The sequence below is a fragment of the Sus scrofa genome, chromosome 15 (genome assembly GCF_054392235.1).
Source record: "Sus scrofa isolate SSC_HxYL_T2T_F1_AM1 chromosome 15, Sscrofa_HxYL_maternal_Yorkshire_Landrace_v2.0, whole genome shotgun sequence".
Lineage (NCBI taxonomy): Eukaryota > Metazoa > Chordata > Mammalia > Artiodactyla > Suidae > Sus > Sus scrofa.
The window spans coordinates 25442691-25465730 of NC_139397.1; the positions used below are offsets into that span (position 1 = coordinate 25442691).

At 33.5% G+C, this 23040-nt stretch overlaps 1 protein-coding gene across 5 annotated transcripts in view; it reads left to right on the forward strand.

The window, feature by feature from the left end:
* The window catches only part of LRP1B (LDL receptor related protein 1B), a 1884722-nt gene that overhangs the window by 1855521 nt on the left and 6161 nt on the right, over positions 1-23040 (forward strand). For all 5 annotated transcript variants that reach the window (XM_084998912.1, XM_084998914.1, XM_021076285.2 and 2 more), the window contains 3 exons: positions 10788-10864; positions 21171-21261; positions 22200-22344. In XM_084998912.1, the coding sequence (XP_084855038.1) occupies positions 10788-10864; positions 21171-21261; positions 22200-22344 (313 nt within the window). The remainder of the gene's footprint in view (positions 1-10787; positions 10865-21170; positions 21262-22199; positions 22345-23040) is intronic.

Sequence of the window (23040 nt, forward strand, 5' to 3'; positions counted from 1 at the left end):
AGGGAGGAAGAAAGGAATAAAATATTTACCTATTGCTATGGTTCTTATATGGTGTTTTTTTCATAGTGAATCACCATTTCTTTCAGTGAGATATGACTGATTAGTAACTAGCTAAAAGCATGTTCTTATGAACAGTGCTATATATTCTTAATAGAATAGAGTATGACACATGTATGAGTTCATCCACGTATGGTCGATGCCTTCATACATTCAGTCATTCATTTTGTCAAGCAAGGAACATATTAATTGACAAAACATATATATTCACCAGTTGGAAACATTCAAGATATGAAGAAATAGAAAAATGAATAATAGATAATCCCTACCTTTAAGTAATCACAGTCTAGAATAGGCATAAGCAAATACATCTTTAGAAATTTACAAATACATATATAAATATAAAAAAATACAAAAATAGAATGTACCACATTTATGGTTGTGTGTCGATCAAATATATAAAGAAATTTATAACTGCCACCAAATTGCAATTCTCCAGAATATAAAATACTGCTGTAATATTCTATAGCATTTTAGATTTATTGAAGACATTTATCTAAACTTCCTGAGTCAGTTTTTAGACTAAGGCCTTCATAAACCTTCTCACCTTGAATCAGAAAAGTAATATAACACTTGGATTAGGAAAGATATGTGTGTTAATGGCCCTCTTTTGTCATAAGGCTTCAGATGTTTCTGTTTGCAAACTGTTCTTATAAATGTTAAACAAATCTGGTGAATGTTTTATGACTAATTAACATTGATGCAGCATATACAAATTTGTTAATTCATACTAACACTTAATTTTAGCTAATTATTTTGGATTTTTTTCATTTACTCTTTTTTCTTCATTGCTTGTTTTGTTTTATTTTTTTATTAATGATTTTTTTTCCTTTATATTGGGTTTACAGTGTTCTGTCAATTTTCTACTGTATAGCAAAGTGACCAAGTCACTCACACACACACACACACACACACACACACACACACTTTTTCTTACATTATCCTCCATCATGTGCCTTCACAAGTGAATAAATATAGTTCCCTGTGCTATACAGCAGGATCTCATTGATTATCCACTCCAAATGCAATAGTTTATATCTATTAACCCCAGACTCCCAATCCATCCCACTCCCTCCTCCTCCCCCTTGGCAACCGCAAGTCTGTTCTCCAAATCCACGAGTTTCTTTCCTGTAGAAAGGTTCATTCGCACCATATATAAGATTCCAGATAAGTGATATCATATGGTATTTTTCTTTCACTTTGACTTACTTCACTTAGTATGAGAGTCTCTAGTTCCATCCATATTGCTTCAAATGGCATTATTTTGTTCTTTTTTATGGCTGAGTGGCATTCCATTGTGTATATATACCACACCTTCCTAATCCAATCATCTGTCGATGGATATTTGGGTTGTTTCCATGTCTTGGTTATTGTGAATAGTGCTGCAATGAACATACTGGTGCATGTGTCCTTTTCAATGCAGGTTTTGTCTGGATTTATCCCCAAGAGTGGGGTTTCTGGGTCATATGGTAGTTCTATATTTAGTTTTCTGAGATACCTCCATACTGCTTTCCAAAGTGATTATACATTCCCACCAACGGTGTAGGAGGGAACCCTTTTCTCCACACCCTCTTCAGCATTTGTTATTTGTTGATTTGTTAATTATGGCCATCTGACAGGTGTGAGGTGGTATCTTATAGTAGTTTTGATTTGTGTTTCTCTAATAATTTTTTCACGTGCCTGTTTGCCATCTGTATAACTTCTTTGGAGAAATATGTATTCATATCTTTTGCCAGTTTTTCGATTGGGTCTTGTGTTTTTTGCTGTTGAGTTGTATAAGTTGTTTGTATATTTTAGATTAAGCCCTTGTCAGTTGCATAGTTTGAAACTATTTTCTACCATTCCATAGGTGGTCTTTTTTTTTTTTTTTTATTGTTTCCTTTGCTGTGCAAAAGCTTGTCAGTTTGATTCAGTCCCACTGGTTTATTGTTGCTTTTATTTCTGTTGCCTCAGGAGACTGATCAAGAAAACATCTGTACAGTTGATGTCTAGGACCTGCATTTTAAAAAAAAACTTTTTTTTTTTGGTCTTTTCTAGGGCCGCACCCGCGGCATATGGAGGTTCCCAGGCTGGGGGTCGAATTGGAGCTCCAGCTGCTGGCCTACACCAGAGCCATAGCAACGCAGAATCTGAGCTGAGGCTGTGACCTACACCACAGCTCTCAGCAACATCGGATCCTTAACCCACTGAGCAAGGCCAGGAATCGAACCCACAACCTTATGGTTCCTAGTCGGATTTGTTAACCACTGAGCCAGGACAGGAACTCCTAAAAAAAGAAATTTTAAAATGCACGTCCTAGATTTTGAGGAAGGCTGAATGATAATAATCAGGAAGTTGATATCAATAGTAATACAATGTGCTTTTATCAATTAAAAATTTTTACTTTTAGAAACTTTGATGTTACCTTTTGGTGGATAGGTAAAAATCTTATAACTAGAACAAAAGCCATACTGAAGTACCAAAAAAGAGATGGCTGTTTATATATCAGAATTACTTTCCAATGATTTAGGCTGTAAATTAAAATGGCTAACATCAGTATTTCAGCATAGGAATACTACAACTGAAAATAAATTAAATATTTTCTAGAGAATTAGAATTAGATATTTCACTTAAAAGACATTCACACTCTTTAAACCTTGTAATAACAATTTCTAATAACCCTGATTGTATAGATTAATATGCCTAGAACAATACTTAATAACTGCAGTCAAATATGCTGGATATTCCTATCATAATTTGTTGCAGATTTTACCACCTTGCACCACAGAAATACTAAGAACTAGGAAGGGTACTAAGTTTTCATAGAAAATATTCTTTATTGTTTATTATTATTTTGTCCAAAAGCATTAAATATCCAGGTAGTAAATTATTTACTTTGTTTGCGTGGAACTAAGTATAGTGATTTCCAGCACCTCCCCACCCCCACAATGGCTTGGTATGTTTTTAAGCCAGTCTTAGAATTGGTCATTTACCTTGGCATCATGCAGATAAAACTTTCTACTGGTATTACAGCATACATTGTTTTTCTTCCCACCTTTAGTTATAGAATTATAACCACTGTTCCTAATGTAGTAACCTTCATTTATGTCTTCAGTTACATCAGTCACATTACTTAATGCTAATTTTATGATTATTCCTTTTCCTTTTTAGTTGATGCATGTAACATATTCAGTTAAGTAGAAATCATCTACTCACTCTAAAAAACACTTCATTCCTTTTAGATCTGCTCTCAGTAAAATTTCCTAGAGATGTAAAAGTTTTCCATTACTAGAAATTTTGGTCTTTTTTAAAATATTTATTCAGTTATCATTTCACACTTCCGTGGCCATTTCTGCTCGAGCGGCCTGCATAGAACCTTCTATTTAACATTTCTAACTTAAACCAGCCAATCTTAAATTTCCTTTTATGGATAATTTCTTGGCAAACTAGATTTTATTCTTTCTTTAATATTTCTCCTTACTTTCTAAAATAAATCACTTTAAATAATCCACATTGTTAATTTTATTTCTTTCATGGCCACTTCTTCAATTGAAATTTCTCATTAATTTTTACTTTTCCTGAAGTAATTCTTGGTCAGAGTTTATTGAACATCTCATTATGATTTTATTTCATCACACTAACCCTTCTCAGAAATCAAAAACTTTCTGGTCAGATTTCCTTAATATTAAAGTAAGATTGGTTTTGTCATACCAATTTTACCAATACTAGGTAACACAATGATTTAATGTAGTATTTTAAAACTAGGCATTGTAATATAAAATTATAGAGTTGAATCATGTATTCTTATTATAACAAACATAAATTTAAGATACTACCTTAAGTTTTTTGAAGAAAACAAAGCAGAATAATATCTAGCTACTGCTATGAAGAAATAATGTTGCTGAACATGGCCTCTCTACACTGGTGCCAAATAGAAGTGTAGAAGCCAGAGTTCTGGGTGAAGGAGAAAGGAGTAGCTTTTATTGCTTTGTGAGGCAAGAGACCACAGCAGGCTCATGCTTTAAAACTGTGCCCTCCCTTGGGGAAAAAATGAATAATGTTTTATAATCTTGAAGGAGAAACCAAGGCTTTGGGTAAGAATCCGTGTTAAGTGTTAGTGCAGGAACACATTCTTCTTTCTTTTGGAGACTTCTAGTCGACAGATCTGGCATCAGGAGATTTTGGCATAGTCCTGATGATCCTCTAGGTTATCGTGTTCTGACCTTTCCTAAAACAGGTGTACTTGCGAAAGAGTCTGTTTTTCAGGGATTATGAAAAAAAGTAGGAAAGTATCAGGAGAATATCAGGTGCTTAGCATAATCTTTAACTCACAGTAATTGTGTTCAGGGTGCAGTTGAGTGAAGGAAAAGTATTGTAAGCTATTTGTTTCTAAAAGGCAAAAGGAGTGTAATTTCTCTGTTTTAGGTGCATAAAATCTGCATCAAATTCCCCACCGCTGATTCATTCCTTCCATTTCAATGGAAAAAGGAAAATGGGTGACAAATGGAGGTTCTTGTCATGGAAGAAACAAACATGGTTGTGTCACTCAGATGGGGACTTATAGTTTTTGTGGTCTCTACACAAGGATGAAATACAGTATAGAAGCAATTTTATCCGAGCATAGATATTCTTATAAGAAGGATTGAGACAAGAAATTTAAATGTTCCTTAAAAAAAATACTGAATAAATTCCCTGAGGAATCCAGCCCATTATATTGGAAAACCAATCTGAAACTTTAGTCATTATTTCATAGGTATACAGTAACAGTCAAATTTGGATGGTAGTAGTGAATGAATAGAAATTGTAGTACAAAGCTGTGTGTGTGTGTGTAAAATGAGTGAAACATAAATTGTTGTGGAAGTTCAAAATTGTACTGAATAATAATATATATAAATTTATACTTGTTGGATCTTTAAAGGGATTTTAGACACATCTACAGTATTTTGAAAACAACACAAACATATGAAGTTGATATCAAGAAGGATATTAACAACCTTTAATAACATGTCCTTTGCTATCACTGCCCAAGACAGAATGTCAGGCATTACTAACCACAGGTCTGAGCCAATGTGGTAATTCTAACAATTTTACTGCTTAAAAAATGCATTGGTTTTCATTTGTTCAGATAATATTACTACTTTCTTATTAAGGGACTGGTATTCTCTTGCACATGAGAGAAAGGGGAAAAGTATTTTCCTACTTCTGTGTTGAATTAGAAGGATCATAATATCTCCAGGTTTTATTTCTACAGCTTATTAACTATGCTTTTTCAGGTAAATCATTTGAACATGCATTTCTTCATTTCAGATGATGAATAATTCCAACTCATGGGTTATTATAGAAGCTGAATAAGAATACTTCTCACATGAAAATACTTATTCTAGGACATGGTACAGAGTTTAGTAAATGTTAATTGAACCTTATGCAAAATTTTACATCCAGATTAGGATAGAAAAATTTTGAAGCATGTTAAAAATTATAAATATTTATGTATAGATGAAATAATTTTATCTCAGAAGATTGTGAAACAATAATAGATGAAAAAATGTTTTAAAATTAACAGACTGGTGAATTAATATCTAAATATCCATTCCAAATGCAATAAAAGTTTTTGCATTTTACAATACTACTGTCTGCAAGAAGAAGACATAAAAGGTGCTAGCGGCTACATAGAGTGTAGCGCTTTAAAGTTAAGAATGCCTTGCAAATGTAGTCATGTTCTTACACCAAAAGAATGAAATTTGTGGAACTATTTAGAAAAAAAAATATATTTTGCATTTTCATCACTGTACAAAAATACTATTATATAAATCTATGCCCAAAATGTATTCATATTTTTTATTTTTATTGAATGAAAGTTTTTTTTGAGCACCAAAACATGCATGGCACTATGCACAATTTTCTAAGACTTCTTTAATCCCTTTGGGTCATATTTTCCTTCCCGGTGTTTAGAAGAAAAGGGTATATTAAAAGATTTTTCTTTCTGAATATCTCCATCATCTTGGTTAATAATGGCAGCCTAGCATATAAAAGGAGAAATTCAATTTAAAATTGCTTTAGGTTCACTTTTGAATTTCACTTTGGTCAGAAGAATTCCATGACCTTTAAATCTGATCAAAAGAGGCAGCAGATATTAATCTCATTAGTTTATTTTGAAGTCCTCCCAGATCAGGTGACTCTAGACCACATTTCCACAAAATGACATGAGTAGTCACATAAGTTGATCATTGCTACAGTGAAAGACAATACCTAAGATTTTAATACACCTTCAGTGTTTTATATATGATTTCAATTCTTTTTGTAAAAATCGCTCTATTACTTCAGAGCTTTCATTATTTTGGCCAGTTTAATTATATGTCGTGTGCTTTTAATTGTAAAAACTGTTCCTTTTTAAAGATTATGTTTTATTCCCTTATAAAAATAAAATTTATTTCGATAGTCAGAAAGTACAGTAATATCTCCTAGGTTATTGCCTTTACACAAGGATATTCCCCCACTACAGAAAATTACAATCAAAAGAGAATATTGTTGACTATACAATAATTGCACACACTGTTGAACACAAGTTAACTTCCACATATTTCACCTAGTAACATTCAGATGAGAATTAGTTACCCAAAACAAAATCCACTCAGGTTTTCAGGTACTATATTAACAACTTCTGCTAATGTCATTTAACCTTTTAAACCAATACTTTGGTAGGCATACTATTTTTCCCATCCTAAAAATTAAAAAAAAAAAGATTGAATAATATTTGGTATAGAAACAAAGTCTGTGGGGATATAATTTATCTCAAATACTTCTTAAAGTTTAATTTGTGAATCACTTGCATCAAAGTCACTTTGTTAAAATGCAGATTTCTGGCCACAAACCCAAGCTGTTCAATGAAAAGCACTTGTATATGGAACTCCAGGTTTTAAAATTTAACACATTTTCTTTCAGTTTGATAACCATTAGTCTAACCTAGTAATAAAGGAAAAAATTATAAAACGTGTTGTAATTAAACATTTTATACCCATAGCCATAATGAAAGTTGAAAGGAAAAGATTAGGAATATGATGTAACAATAAACAACTTTCTTCTTAATGTCACTGGCCTTGGAGAGAAGGGGAGAAATCAAAAACATTATTAAATTAATAGCTCTATACAAGGCAGCTATTGACTTAAAAACCTGATAGAAATATCACCGTATTATAACATGAAAAGAAGGATTAAACAATTGTAAATAATTAAGAATCTATCATCTATCCATCTACCTATCTATCCATGATCCAACAATACTTTGTTAAAAATTCATGAAAGTGTTTAAAAAGTTAAATAATTCAGAGTGGTATAGTGATCAACACATAAGAAAAGAAGCTAATTTTCATTGTACTAAGCTAAATGGCAGTGGGGGAAAAATGTAGAATAAGTTTAAGAGGAATGACATACAGATGTTTGTGATAGTAAGAAAAAAGTAGGATTTCTTGGGAGGCCCATGCAGGACAAACTCGAAGATAATTAATTGTCCAAGGATGTGGGGCAAGGAGCAGGGGATTGCAACAATACAGATTAAAAGATGACCAGGGGCATGGACTATGGATTTTTCTTAGAGAACAATGACAAAGAGACAGATGCCAGAAATCTTAAAGTCAGTGTGATTATGTAAATGATTCAATGTGGAATTTGACAGGAAATTGTGATGATTCACACACATTTCAATTCTTAAGTTCTCTGCCATTAATGGCCTTGATTATCATAGTATACTCATACTATGAAGATTTATGAATTTCTATAAAGATGGTAAAAATACTTGGTCTTAAATCAACCATTGGAGGAAGAACTCATGGAGCAGCAAATGCCTTAAGTTGTAATTTTGTAAGGTAGGCAACAAGAATAATGACTTCTATTTGATTTAATATCTCAAAAGAGATTTTTTTTTTAAGACTGGAACAAATGTAGATGAGTGGAACATATTTTATCTTTGGCCATAAAACATGATTTTATAAGGAGTATAAGGACAATTGCAAGGTGATCATCAGCTGATTAAGATGTAGAACTGTTAAAATTAATTAATTCTCCTGCACAATGTTCAAGAGTTATTTCCCATGTGTAATAAGTAAAATAGGAAATTAGGAATTTAAATGTGCTTCCACAATATAAAAGAGAAGAAAAGCATTGTGACCACTAGCAAGTTATTTATTTTATCTAATATAAATACTGGGTTCCAAACTGTGGATAAAATATAAAATTAGTCAATACTGTTAGTAACACCTATCCTATTTAAATAAGTTCAGAGTTTGGAATAAAAATACACTATCATTTTTTGTGTAAAAATCTCTCTCTGTCCTTCTGGAGTTCTAAAAGCATATTTGTAATAGCTTCCTAAAATACTAAAACACATAATGTTCATATCAGAACATATGACCAATTAGTATTTAATCCTGCAATGCCTGAGCAATTCCATATTTTGACTTTCCAAGTATCTGAGTGTAATGATGAGCCCCAGCAGTTTTTATTTCTAGGAACATAACAAATGTATCTCCAGTCCTTTCTCTGATTCAACATAAACCCTGCCTTATGTTGCTATTGTTATTATTGTTTTTAATCAAAGAAGGTAATATAAAGAGCAAATTTTGATACTTTAATCAACATTTCAATACAATTGCATAAAATAGCTTTGTACAATTAGTTATATAATAAAATTATTAAATAATTGTTAAATAAAATACAGTCAGTATTGTTTTCTTCATTGGAGCAGGTAAAAAATCCTCAGTGGTCAATTAGGAAGATTTGACAAGTGTAAAGCTATGTAAAACAAAGAATTTTTCAATGCTTAGAATTCACTTTAACAATATGTTAGCAAAATCTGCCTAAACATCTTATTTTGAATTATCTATGGGCTGTGTCAAAAATTAGACCCTGTGAAGAATTGAAACAATTTTCTAGATCATTTGTCCCCAAGACCACAACTAAGAAAGAAAAGAAATGATTTTTAAAAATCAGTGATTTTATTAGTTGTTAACTTTTTTATAATTATTTGAAATATGCTTATTTCATTATTTCACTTCAATAATATACACAGTCATAGACTGCCTTTAAAATTTATTTACCTATTTTAATGATTTACTTGTAGTATGTTGTAAAATAAATATAATAAAAGATAAAATATACATAAGCTTTTAATAAAGGATTGTAATAAAAGTTAAGATAATGCATGAGTGATGACCTAATAATAATAAATGATATTAATTTTCATTGAAATCATGCTCCATACTCGTAGTTTTATGTCATTATTAATCAAATAACTATATTTTTGAATAGTAACATTATTGTCAATTATGCTGAAGTTAATATATGGTTTTATGAAATAAATTGTATAATTTGTCAACAATGATGATTTTATAAGATTTTGCCTATGTTTTAGGACACCCATTACTTTCTTCACAATACTTCAAATAGTTCACATGGCATCATAGAAGCCTAGTTCCAAAAACAGCTTTAGCTATCTGAATTGGCTATGATGGAATTGGCAGAGACCTAGAAATTGCAGTTATTTAGTTTGGCTGTCATGCCCAAAGAGATCTACTTGGAATGTTCCTGGAAGCTGTTACTTTATTGTGTACAACTATTCTTGATACGGTGATATTTGACAGTCATTTTATATAAGAACTAAAGCCAATTAAATGGTTTCTCTATGGATTTTCTCTGACAGAGGCACGAAGGCATGTTGTGTTAGCCAATAGACATTGTTCAAATATAGCTGAAACCATTTCAGCATTTATGTTGTTGCAACCAGCTAATTATAGGGCTGTGGTTTATATTTAAATGAATAATTTTAATCAGATCTATTAGTGGAGTTCCTGTCGTGGCTCAGTGGTTAACGAATCGGACTAGGAACCATGAGGTTGCGGGTTCGGTCCCTGCCCTTGCTCTGTGGGTTAAGGATCCGGCGTTGCCATGAGCTGTGGTGTAGGTTGCAGACGCGGCTCGGATCCCATGTTGCTGTGGCTCTGGCATAGGCCGGTGGCTATAGACCCCTAGCCTGGGAATCTCCATATACCGTGGGAGCGGCCCTAGAAAAGGCAAAAAGACCAAAAAAAAAAAAAAAAAAAAAATTCAGATCTATTACTTTAATCCTCTGCTAGACTTCTCAGCATGGTGTCATGGCTCTTATGTGGGGAAGAAAATGTCTCAGAATAAAAACTTGGGCATATTCTCTTGATTTCATGGTATTAGAAATATGATTTTAAAAGGGAAAGTACTATCTATATTCCCTATCTCTTATCAGAAGAATAAAAATTTTGCAGCTTGAATTATGAAACAGATGACCATTTGCTATTGGGTAATTAGTTCCACTTGGAATTTAGAACCAGAAAAAATTATGGACACTTAATAAAGAAGCATTTGCTCGACAAGGAAATTCAATTTTTATAGTAATAATTTGTAATTTTCAGTATTTCTCAAATTAATTTCAGTTCTTAGTTAAAATTTCAATTTTGCTACAAAATATGCCAATTCTAAGTTTAACAGAGAAGAAAGAAAAATGACTGTAAACCTAAATTTTTAGAAGTATTTTAACAGGTGAAGTCTAATTGAAGTTACCCTCAGCATACTGACAATATGCAGGAAATTAGCAGAAATCTCTATCTAACATTCATGAATCTGTGATGGCTGGCTCTTCCTTCATTTCATTTGGTTGAAGCTACTGCATTAGCAGACTTATGGGCTTTGTTCCTCACTGATTTTGTTTGTTTTTTTTATCTTCCTAGATGCTCCACCAACTGGTCAGGTACACAATGTGAGAGGCCAGCCCCAAAGAGCAGCAAGTCTGATCATATCAGCACAAGTAAGTTTCTCAGATTAATATCTTGGGTATTCCACATGTACAGAAATATTTTTTTCTTTTTATATCATTATTGAAGGAATTGAGTCTTAGAAAACTCTCTTTAATAGAATTTTGCAAGAGATCCATTACAACCCATGTGGGGTTTTTTTTTGTTTTTGTTTTTTTTTTAAAGATAAAGCACTGAGCTCTCACCTGGTGAAAGGATCCAGGACTATGTGCTCTTTTTAGCTGTAAGAGTTCATCTCAAACTTTGACAGTTTTCAGAACACACATCTGCAAACCTAGCATAAGCTTTTCTTAAGAAATTCACATCAGCTGCAAAGGCTGCAGATATTACAGTGAATGTGAGAATGTTCCAGGAAGAAAAACAATTCCATGTTTTTATGAGAGCAAAATGTATTTTTCTTGGAGTGAATTTCAATGTGTTATGGAAAAACAAATGAAAGGTTAGTTCCAAAGCAAAGTATGTTAACAAGCATTTTTTAATTAGGATTGTAGTTGATTTATTGCTTCCTTGTATTTAAAATACTGGTTTTGAAGTGTATTAAAATATAGCTCAATGTTTTATAAAATTTTTTGGGTAGCTATAATTTTAGGACAGGTCCCTGATTTGAAATTAATCCATATCAACATTTTGTGTCTATTTGTGTATTTTACAACAGTTTTAAATGATTTTATGAAGATTTTCAAAATAATAGTCTGAAGTAAAATTTCGCAATTCACACGTTATCACTAATGGGCGGAAAAGTTTTGGAAAAGAAATCTATAATATCTATCAAATGGGGCAGTATATTCTTGAAGAGAAAAATAATTTTATTTATGATTTATGAATGTTTTGATTTATGAATGCTTACTTAATTTTTCTCTAGTCCTAAAAGAGCATACATGAAGACAAAACAAAAAAAAATCTATTATGTAATTTATTTTTAAAAAGTCATAGGCCCTATAGCTCAAGGGTTAGAGCACTGGTCTTGTAAAAAAAGACGTTATCAAAATTAAAAGTGTATGATTTTTTTGCCTTAAATGTAGGCACCCACTGTTTGCTGATCTACTTCCTTGTTGCTCCTGCCCCCAAATAATTTATCATTGCTTGAAATTCTTCAAGTGACATTGTTCGAAATTTCACCATCTAAAGATTAACTTGGGCTAGTAAGGATAAGCATCTTTGAAAAATGGCAAATATGTCTAGAATAAATAACCTAGAAATAAGTATTTGAATTGGAGAGGTAAGATAAATAATTCTGGTCATAGAGTTTTTGGGGTTTACCTTAGAATTTGTGTGTTGTCCTTAGGAAGGGAAGAGAGAAGGCCTTAGCAAACTATGGACACATAATAGTAGGAATAGGGCCCTAAGATTTGAGGAATCGGTCCATAAAATGTAGTAGAGATAGAAAAATATACCTTGCCAAATTTGATGTTGCAAAAGGAGAGGAAGAGAAAAAAATAATACTCCCTTCTCCCTCTTCCCAGGATCATACTCGTATTAATACTAATAATTCTGGAGGAATACTAGTTTTTATGATTATGTGAAATAGTTTTTTTTTTTTTTCTCAATTATTTTTGCCACACCAGAAGAATGAAAAAGTCCCCAGGCCAGGGGTTGAAACCAAGCGACAGGACTGACAATACCAGATCCTTAGCCATTAGACCCCCAGGGAACTCCTTGTGCACTAGTTATAAAACTCAGCCATTATTTAGTGCATTTTTGAATGAAAAAAAGTATTCAAATTACCAACCTGTAGAACATACTGAAATAATAAGTTGAGAATTCATGAAGACTTGGTATGTTAGCCTTTCTTTTATGGTAATTCCTCAATTATTGAAGATAAATTAGAAATTTAAACTTTTAAAGATTCAAAATTTTTTATGTATTGATAAGTCTCTCTGAAAGGAAAGAAGTAAACAGAGTAGAATGTCAACTGAATTTTCAATTTATATATAAGGTCCATCTACAAGGGAATGTTTGGTGTTTGGAATATGGTTTTGAGGAGTGTCACGTCAGATATTTTTATAGGAGGGTCATGTTTCCAACCGCTTGCATGGGCAACAAGTTCTGTTATGAAAAATTCCTATAATTCTAAAATAGGAACTATCACATGGAAGGAAGAGTTGCAAGTAGCTGTAACCCTTTTTCCGAAGATTCTAATGCTCTTTCTTCCATCAGTGATTTAAAGTCATTAAATTTAATGGACATATCAATGCACATGGAAAGGGCTATTAGCTATTCAAACGCCAAATTATCTCAAATTTGAGCAAAGTTGACCAAATAATGCCTCTATTAAAAGGTACTTATCATCAGACATTTGTGCTTAGAGAAACTTGCCTCAATAACTGAAAGGAGAGAAAAGGTAGTTGAATCGATTCTTACAGAGTTCCCTTCATGGCACAGCAGAAACTAATCCAACTAGGAACCATGAGGTTGCGGGTTTGATCCTTGGCCTCACTCAGTGGGTTAAGGATCCAGTGTTGCCGTGGGCTGTGTTGTAGGTAGCAGACATGGCTCGGATCTGGCATTGCTGTGGCTGTGGTGTAGGCCAGCAGCTGTAGCTTCAGTTAGACCCCAGCCTGCGAACCAACCTCCTAAGGTAGAAGGGTCAATTTTATTGTCTCAGCTTAACTCCAGCAGTTTGGAATGGTTGTCAGATGTTCCTCAAACTGGGACAGAAGTCATCTGCTTAGTAAGTATGATGTGTTTAGGAATGTGTTTTCAAATCTGCATTTCCACTTACAGTGAAACATTCCATTATTATTGGACCTTGGGACAAGCAGGATTGTACCATCTTTGTCAGCATATCTGCCATCAGCTGGCACAGAGATTTACCCTTCTAATTAATGAACAGCTTTCTTAATCATCTCTGATTAGTCATATCTTGTTTTCTGGCCCTTGATGTTTAAAGTATCTAAAAATCAGCCTGTGGAATTAAGCAGATCTCTTATCCTATAACTCTTTGCTTAGGTTCCATTTGCAAAAGCTAGTCTGAATTTTCTGAAGTTATTTTGAAGAGTTTTAAACTAAGAATGATTAAATATTTAATAATATACCTATTTTTAATGTACCTAAAGTTTTAAGGGAGTGGCTGTTCAGTGTTTGAATTATGCTATTCATATCTGCTTCAGTTAAGGAGGATAAAGATATAATTTGTGGGGCAGGAATGAAGTGATTCTGTATTTTACTGTAGTGACAACAGAAATGTGATATTTGTTAGGGGATTACTCCTGTCTTCTCAAAAGAGGTCAATTGTAATTGTATTTGTCCATTCTAAGTTCAACCAATAAACAAAAGATCCTCTGTTTTTAAACTTCATGACACTCAACCCTCCTGGTTTCCCTCCCAGCCTCTTATAACAACTCCGTCTTCTTTGTGAGATACTGCTTTTTTATCTCTTCTAGTTAACTAGCTCTCTACTTACAGCTGCCTACACGCTTCTTGTTAACCCATAATTCCTTGGCCTCAGTTTTAAACTCTTTGTTAATTACTCTAAAATTTATATCCTCCACCCCAGTTTCTCCCCTGAGTCTGAGACATAGATTCCAGTGCACAATTGCTGTAACCAGAGCAAGGTCATCCCTGTCTATATCTATATATATCTATTTTCCACAGGAATCTGAAGCTCAAAATGTCCCCAAATGATCTCATGCCCTTCCCCTACTCAACCAGACATTTTATGCACCTTATTTTGCCTTCTTGTCTATATAAATGACTGCAAAATCTACTTGGTCACACAAGTCACACTTGTCACTCTTAACCTTCTTTTATATTCAATAGGTATTACTTCCTAAATTTTCCTCAACATCATCTTTTTTTCTTAATTCATTTTTATTAAACTATAGTTGATTTACAATGTTTCTTCAATATCTGTTATACAGAAAAGTAACCCAATCACACACAGATCCCTGTGCTGTACAATAGGGCCCCACTGCCCATCCCATTCCAAATACAACAGTTTGCATCCAAAAACCCTACTGCCCATCCATCCCACTCCCTTCCTCCTCCCACCAGGGATCACAAGTTTCCTCTCCTTGGCCTTGATCATTTCTGGTTTTTTTAGATAAGATCATCTGTGCCATATTTTAGATTCCGCAAATAAGTTGTATCATATGGTAGTTGTCTTTCTTTTGCCTTACTTCTCTTAGTATGAGAATCTCTAGTTCCATCCATGTTGCTGCAAATGGCATTAGTTTGTCATTTTTTATGGCTGATATGCATTCTATTGTGTGTGTGTGTGTGTATCACATTTTCTTAATCCATTCATCTGTCAATGGACATTTACATTGTTTCCATATCTTAACTATTATGAATAGTGCCGGAATGAACATATTTTTTGAATGAATGTTTTGTCCAAATATATGCCCAGAAGTGGGATTGCTGGATCATATGGTAGTTCTATATTTGGTTTTCTGAGTTACCTCCATACTGTTTTCGATAGTAGTTGTACCAGTTTCCATTCCCACCAACAGTGTAGGAGGGTACCCTTTTCTCCATACCCTCTCTAGCATTTATTATTTGTTAACTTATTAATGATAGCCAATTCCAACTGTTATGAGGTGGTACCTCATTGTGATTTTGATTTGCATTTCTCTAATAATTAGTGATGTTGAATATTTTTCATGTACTTGTTGGCCATCCATATGTATTCTTTATGGAAATATCTATTTGAGTTTTACGACCATTTTTCAATTGGGTTGTTTGGTTGTTTTGTTGTTGAGTTGCATGAGTTGTTTATGTGTTTTTGAGATTAGACCCTTGCCTGTTTAATTGTTTGCAAAGATTTTCTCCCATTCTATGTATTGTCCTTTCATTTTTTTTAATGTTTTCCTTTGCTGTTCAAAAGCTTTTGAGTTTAATTAGGTCCCACTGGGTTATAATAGAGCACCCATTTCTGATAAAAACTCTCTAGAAAGTGGGCATAAAGGGAACCTCAACATAATACAAGCCATATATGAAAACCCATAGCTAACATCCTTCTCAATGGTGAAAAATTGAAAACATTTCCACTAAGATCAAGAATAAGACAAGGATGTCCACTTTCACCACTATTATTCAACATAGTTTTGAAAGTCCTGGCAATTGGAGAAGAAAAAGAAGTAACAGGAATCCAAATTGGAAAAGAAGTAAAACTATCATCATTTGCAGATGATATGATACTGTACCTAGAAAACCCTAAAGACAGTACCAGAAAACTGTTAGAACTTACAAAAAAATCTGGCAAAGTTGCAGGATACAAAATTAATGCACAGAAATACATTGCATTTCTATATACTAACAATAAAAGATCAGAAAGATAAATCAGAGAAGCCATCTCATTTACCATCACATCAAAATGAATAAAATATCTAAGAATAAACCTACCTAAAGAGACAAAAGACCTATACTCTGAAAACCATAAGATGTTGATGAAAGAAATCAAAGATGACATGAACAGATGGAAAGATATCATGCTCTTGGATTTTAAGAATCAATATTGTCAAAATAAATATACTACCCAAGGCAATCTACAGGCTCAATGCAATCCCTATCAAATTAACCAAGGACATTCTTCTCAGAGCTAGAATAGAAGATTTTAAAAGGTGTATGGAACACACAAGAGATCCTGAATAGCCAAAGTAATATTGAAAAAGAAAAATGGAAATTGAGGAATCAGGCTTCCTGACTTCAGACAATACTACAAACATATAGTTATCAAAACAATATGATACTGGCACAAAAACAGAAATATGGATCTATGGGCCAGGATAGAAAGCCCAGAAATAAGCCCAAACACCTATGGTCAACTAATCTATGATCAAAGAGGCAAGAACATACAGTGGAAGAAAGATAGCCTCTTCAATAAATGGAGCTGGAAAAACTGGACAACTACATATAAAAGAATGAAATTAAAATGCTCTCTAATAACAGACAAAAATAAACTCAGAATGGATTAAAATGTAAATATAAGGCCAGATACTATAAAAACTCCTAGAGGAAAAATGGGCAGAATGCTCTTTGACATACATCACAGCAGTATCTTCTTTGATCCACCTTCTAGAATAATGACAATAAAGACACAAATCATCCTTTCTTTTTTCTTTTTCTTTTAAGGCTAAAAATGCCCAGATCATGTATGTGGCTTCCACAGCCTTTCCTAATGTCCCCTTTGCTTTCTTCTACAGCCACAAGTCCACGCTACTCTCCAGTCTATTGTTCCTTAATCTTTTCTCTCTCCAGATGAATTCAGTATCTCCTTCTCCACTTGACCCTCATTCTCTTTCATGGGACTACAGAGGATGCATCCCTCAGTCTTCCAGTCAAGCCCTCCCCCTCTAGCACAGATCTAGTTGAATATCCCCCTTTCATGTTCACAGGGCATTGCATACCTTCACCAGAATAGTGCTTATCACACTGTGCTAAACAAACGCTTGTGTTTGTCATCTTCTAATATATATCAAACAACATGAGAGGAGGGATATTTCTATCCCCCGTGCAAAATAGAGTGAATGCTAAATGAGAACTGAATGTACGGTCCCTATGATATCCTAGCAACTGTGCTATCTACAAAAAAAAGATTGTTCATGTCCTTAAGTTACAAATAAACTGATCTCTATATTATGAAAAGTGCAAAACAGAGGCATACACAGAGTGATATGGTGCTACGTATTTTGCATTAGTTAATAAAATGTATTGGCACTTTCTTTGTAATAAATGTAATTCTACATACATTACATTGCATTAAAGGAGGTGTATATTCATTAATACCTCATCTTATAAATGTGTAAACTCAGAGTTAAAAAATTTGCCTAAGTGTATGTTGCTAGTGAGACAAGATTTGAACAGCTAGCCCAGATCTAGAGTCTGTTATCTCAGTTTTGATGCTGTGCTGTTTCTCCCATTGAAGGGGTCTCTTCAACATAAACTGATAACAGAGTTCTTCTTTCTAATGGAAAAATGTTGTAGAACAAGGCTTCAGAACAATGTTGCAAGGAAAGATTGGCTCTATTTTCCGTGAGAATGTTGTTGGGATATACTCTTTACCTAATAACAAGTTCAGAGTGTGCTTTAAAAAAATCTGTTTAGAACAGTCTGCCAACAATGTACTGTTTAAAAAGATCACTTGCAATAGATCTTGACTGTTATATGTTACAAATATGATATTTACTGCCATATATACTACTTGGAAAAAATACTTATTTTGATAAACACCTATATTGTATTCTTAAAATATATATGGTTGTCAGTTGTTTCCATGAATATAAACTATTTTATTAAAAAAGTGAAAAATTTGCCAAATTGCTACCCCGCATTATTTATTGGCTACACAAGCATTATCACAACTATCTTGATAGGTTCCATAAACATAGTAAGCAGAGGGCTGTAAAGTAAGGGATTGGAGCTGCCATCTGCGATGGGAAAAAGAAAAAAAAAAATGAAGTTCTTTGTTTTCTAGCATGCATAATTAACAGCATTTCTATCTAATAGGAGTAAAAGAAATTATGTAGAACAAATAAAACTAATTTTCTAAATGATATATAATTTATTTGAGGAGAAAGTAACTTTATATACCTTAAAGTCAGTATTGGTAAGTATTTTAAACATACCAATTTACCACAATTTTAGTAGAAAAAAAGATAAATAATGAAGTGAGGACATTTATAAAGTTGTGATCAATCAGTTGAAGTCAGTTTATGAAGAAACCAAGCTGTTCACTGGTATTTAAATTTTGTGAACAAATGTTAATTACTATCCAAGGTGCCAGATTCTCTACTGCTATTAATTACTAATAAATTACACATTCATATAAAGTTCACTTTCCCAAAGCCAAGGATATAATGTAATATCAAACTCACTAAATTGTATAAATAACAACATGAAAAAAATAAAATGTTTTACATTTTAGAAGCTGAATGGAGAAGGAAAGCCATATTTTTTTCTTGCATAAAGAGAGTTATTTGGTTATTTTAGACAAGTTATTTTTGAAGTCCCAAATTGAAAGATTATCTTAATATATATGATGTTTCCTTATTAAAGACTTCTTGGTATTTTAGTAAATAATCTCCAATATGACTACATCACACAGGTACCTTGTGGCTAAAGCTATTAAAACTGATCTGTATTTCTATGTTAAAGTCCCTAAGCAGCTACTTTTTATACTTAATGCTACAATTAATTTCGGCCACAGTATTTTACAGGTACATGTGCATACATAGTAAAATTCATTTATTTATTTATTTATTTAGTCTTTTTAGAGCCACACGTGCAGCATATGGAGGTTCCCAGGCTAGGGGTCGAATCAGAGCCACAGCTGCCCAGTCTACACCACAGCCATGGCAATGGTGATCCAAGCCGTGTGTGAGAACTACTCCACAGCTCATGGCAATCCCAGATCCTTAACCCACTGAGTAAGGCCAGGGATCGAACCTGCATCCTTACGGATGCTAGTCAGATTCATTTCCTCTGAGCCATGACAGGAACTCCAGAAAAAAATTCATATATTTATAACTCAATGTTTTATTCCTGAACCATTCAAGATCCTCACATTAAACTCCAATTAGTTTACGTATCGCTTTGTATCTTATTTTAGCCAGTGATTGAGCTGATTTGACAGAATCAAACAGACTCTTATTCCAAATAAACAAAAGCTTTGTCTTACAGGAACTAGGTATTTCTGTTGGAAACATTAACATTAGGTACTTGAAAGAACTACTTATTACTCTCCTGTTATTAGGCAACCCTTGCATTCAGTTTTCCTCCTGCATTAGTGACAAAGAACCCTAGGTATATCCTACTATGGATCACATCATCAGTAAAGGTTGTCTCTTCCTTGGGGGGAGAAAAAAAGAGTGATGGCTCTTGGCTCTTACTGCCAACCTAGAAAAAGGAGGAGAGGGCAGAGGTTGTCCTCAGTTTTTTTTCTCCTCTATGCCCAGATGCATAAAACTAAAACCCACTTTCTACGACCATTTTTGAAAATACATTCCATAGATCTTTTATTCCATTTTGCATGTAAGTGATACAACCTAAGATCATTCTTATAAATATATGAAAAAAGGGAAAGTAGACATAAGACAAACCTCCAGATACTGTTTGCTAAAACTATTCTGGAACTAGAATTTTAAAAAGACAATCACCTTTGCCCCCCTATTTTGTTGAATCAAGCTAAGAGCCCTATGTGGTAAGTCTTCATATTTTTGTTTAATGGGTAAAGAGCATGAGCCTCAAATTTTCTTTCCAAGGTCTCCCTTCAGGTAACTTGTGAAGCTGATGTTTAGGCCTATGTCCATCTGAATCCAACACTGTTGTTACTTTGTTTTGTCCTGCTTCCATCTAACTTGCCACATGAACTCATGGCCAGAGAGTATTTATAGCTAAAGGAAAAAAAAAAAAAAAAAAAAGGTGAAAATGTGGCCAGTGAAATTGTGGATATGTGTATTCAGTAACAGTTTATTTACCTACATCATTGCAAGTAAATGTGTGTGGTGAGAATCAGGCTCAGACTGACAAAGTCAGTATTTCTAACCTCAGGGTATTTAATTGTAACATATAAATGAAACATAGTTAAAGAAACATTTCCAGGGAGTTCCCGTTGTGGCACAGCAGAAACGAATCCGACTAGGAACCATGGGGTTGCACGTTCGATCCCTGGCCTCACTCAGTGGGTTAAAGATCCAGTGTTGCTGTGAGCTGCGGTGTAGGTCGCAGACGCAGCTCGGATCTGACATCGCTATGGCTGAGGTGTAGACGGGGCAGCTGTAGCTCCAATTAGATCCCTAGTGTGGGAAACTCCATATACCATATGCCGCTGGTGTGGCCGTAAAAAGGACAAAAAGACAAAAAAAAAAAAAAAAAAAAAAAAAAAGAAAAGAAAAAGAAACATCTCCAGCAGGTCAAGTATTTAATAGGAAAGTTATTTTTCATTAATGTATTCATTTATTTTGTCTTTTTAGGGCCGCTCCCACAGCATATGGAAGTTCCCAGGCTAGGGGTCAAATCGGAGCTACAGCCGCCGGCCTACACCACGGCCACAGCAACGCAGGATCTGAGCTGTGTCTGCATCCTACACCACAGCTCACAGCAATGCCACATCCCCAACCCAGTGAGCAAGGCCAGGGATCGAAGCCACATCCTCATGGATTTTAGTCGGTTTCGGTAACCATTGAGCCACAACGGGAACTCCCCATTAATGTATTTATGAACCAGGAATTTAGATGTTTGGTCTAAGCTTTATTTTTATTATGTCAGTGGTCAAATGATTGGTGTAATAAAGTGTTCAGTTATATCAGTCTTTACTTCATTTTATTTATGTTTTCGTCTATCCATTCATATCTTTTTCAGGAAGCATAGCCATTATTGTGCCTCTTGTCCTCTTAGTGACTTTGATAACCACCTTGGTCATTGGTTTAGTGCTTTGTAAAAGAAAAAGAAGGTAAGATGCAATGTTCTAGACTAACAGTTAGTAAATAAATGCACAAATAGTTGTATAAACAGTGATATTTTTTAATTTCTTAAAATATGATTTACTTATTCCAACTGTAGAATTGTTTTTTGAAACATTTTTTTCCCTCTGTTTCATTTTAAGTGATTATAACTCAGACAACCTTTCCCTTGTAGATATGTTGATGAAATGGCTCCATTTATATATTCCTACAAAAATAACAAGGGAATATATTAAACTTTCAGTAGAATTTTGCATTTGTGGTCATTTTCCCCTGAAACAGCAGGAGTCTCTAAAGAACATTTTAATATATTAATACGTAAGATTACTGAAGTCAATAGAATGATAATGACTATGTATTGTATAGGTCATGTATTCATTCACAAATTATTAATTTTTTATTTTATATATTAATGGAAGTTTCATTTCAACTTATATGAATATATGCTTATAAAGATCTACAAGGAGTTGATTGTCTGTGGAGTTATTATCTGGAACCTAGAGTTTATGAGTCAGTGCTGGAATTATGTAAAAGAAGATTTTATCTACTTATCATGGGGATGGGAAACAATTTCAAAGTTTGTTTTTCACTATTTTGGGGGGGATAATTTTCAGAACAAAAGGGAAAAAGTAGAATTTAAAACAGTAATTGATTAGTGAATATTCAGTTTCAACTAATGTGGTATTAACTGCTTATAAAGTATAAGTTCCAAGTGCACTTTTTATTCTTAAATATAAGTAATTTGAGAACATAATTTCTTACATTAGGACTTTTTGTTCCTCTCTGACTCAATAAATGTCATTTGTTTTCAGTGTGTTTTATTAACTTTCCATCAGTAATATTAAAATGTAATTAAATCTACAAATATGATAGTTTCATATACCACCTTGTGATAATTAGACAACTCACACAATGTTATATATTCTAGGACAAAAACTATAAGAAGACAACCCATTATCAATGGAGGGATAAATGTAGAAATTGGCAATCCATCTTACAACATGTATGAGGTGGATCATGATCACAGTGATGGAGGTCTTTTAGATCCTGGTTTCATGGTAGATCCAACAAAGGTAAAGTTTTAAGATGATGGACTGTGAGCACTAATGTTCTTGAGTCATTTCTCTACAATATGTTTCTGAGTTTCATCACTGTTTCTTTTATCTGAAGTTAAAGAACTGTAGGATACATTGAATGTTACAGTTTCTTCTAAAGAAAAAATAAAATTATGGACTGCATTCAAATGAAACATGAATTTAATATAATATGTTTTAGAAAATAATAAGTATCTGTTCATTTTGTTGATAAACATATATAGTATAAAATATCCTATACAAAGGTGTTGAGGAACTGGCACATCTGTCTAGCATAAAATATATATATATATTTTTGGGGGGGGCTGCAGGTGCAGCATATGGAAGTTCCCCAGGCTAGGGGTCAAATTAGAGCTATAGCTGCTGGCCTACACTACAGCCACAGCAAGTCCAGATCTGAGCAGCATCTGCGACCTACACCGTAGCTCACAGCAACACAGGATCCTTAATCCACTGAGCAGGGCCATGGATACCATTCAGGTTCATTTATGCTGAACCACAATGGGAACTCCTAAAATGACTGATTTATTTTTAATACTAAAACTAGTACAGTATTTCATTGCAAAATAAGTACTTTATTTCCAATAATGTTTCATTAAGAGACCACTAAGCTGTGCCCTTGAATTTATTTGTAATCAAATCACTTTTAAAGAGTATTTTTCTGGAGTTCCTGTC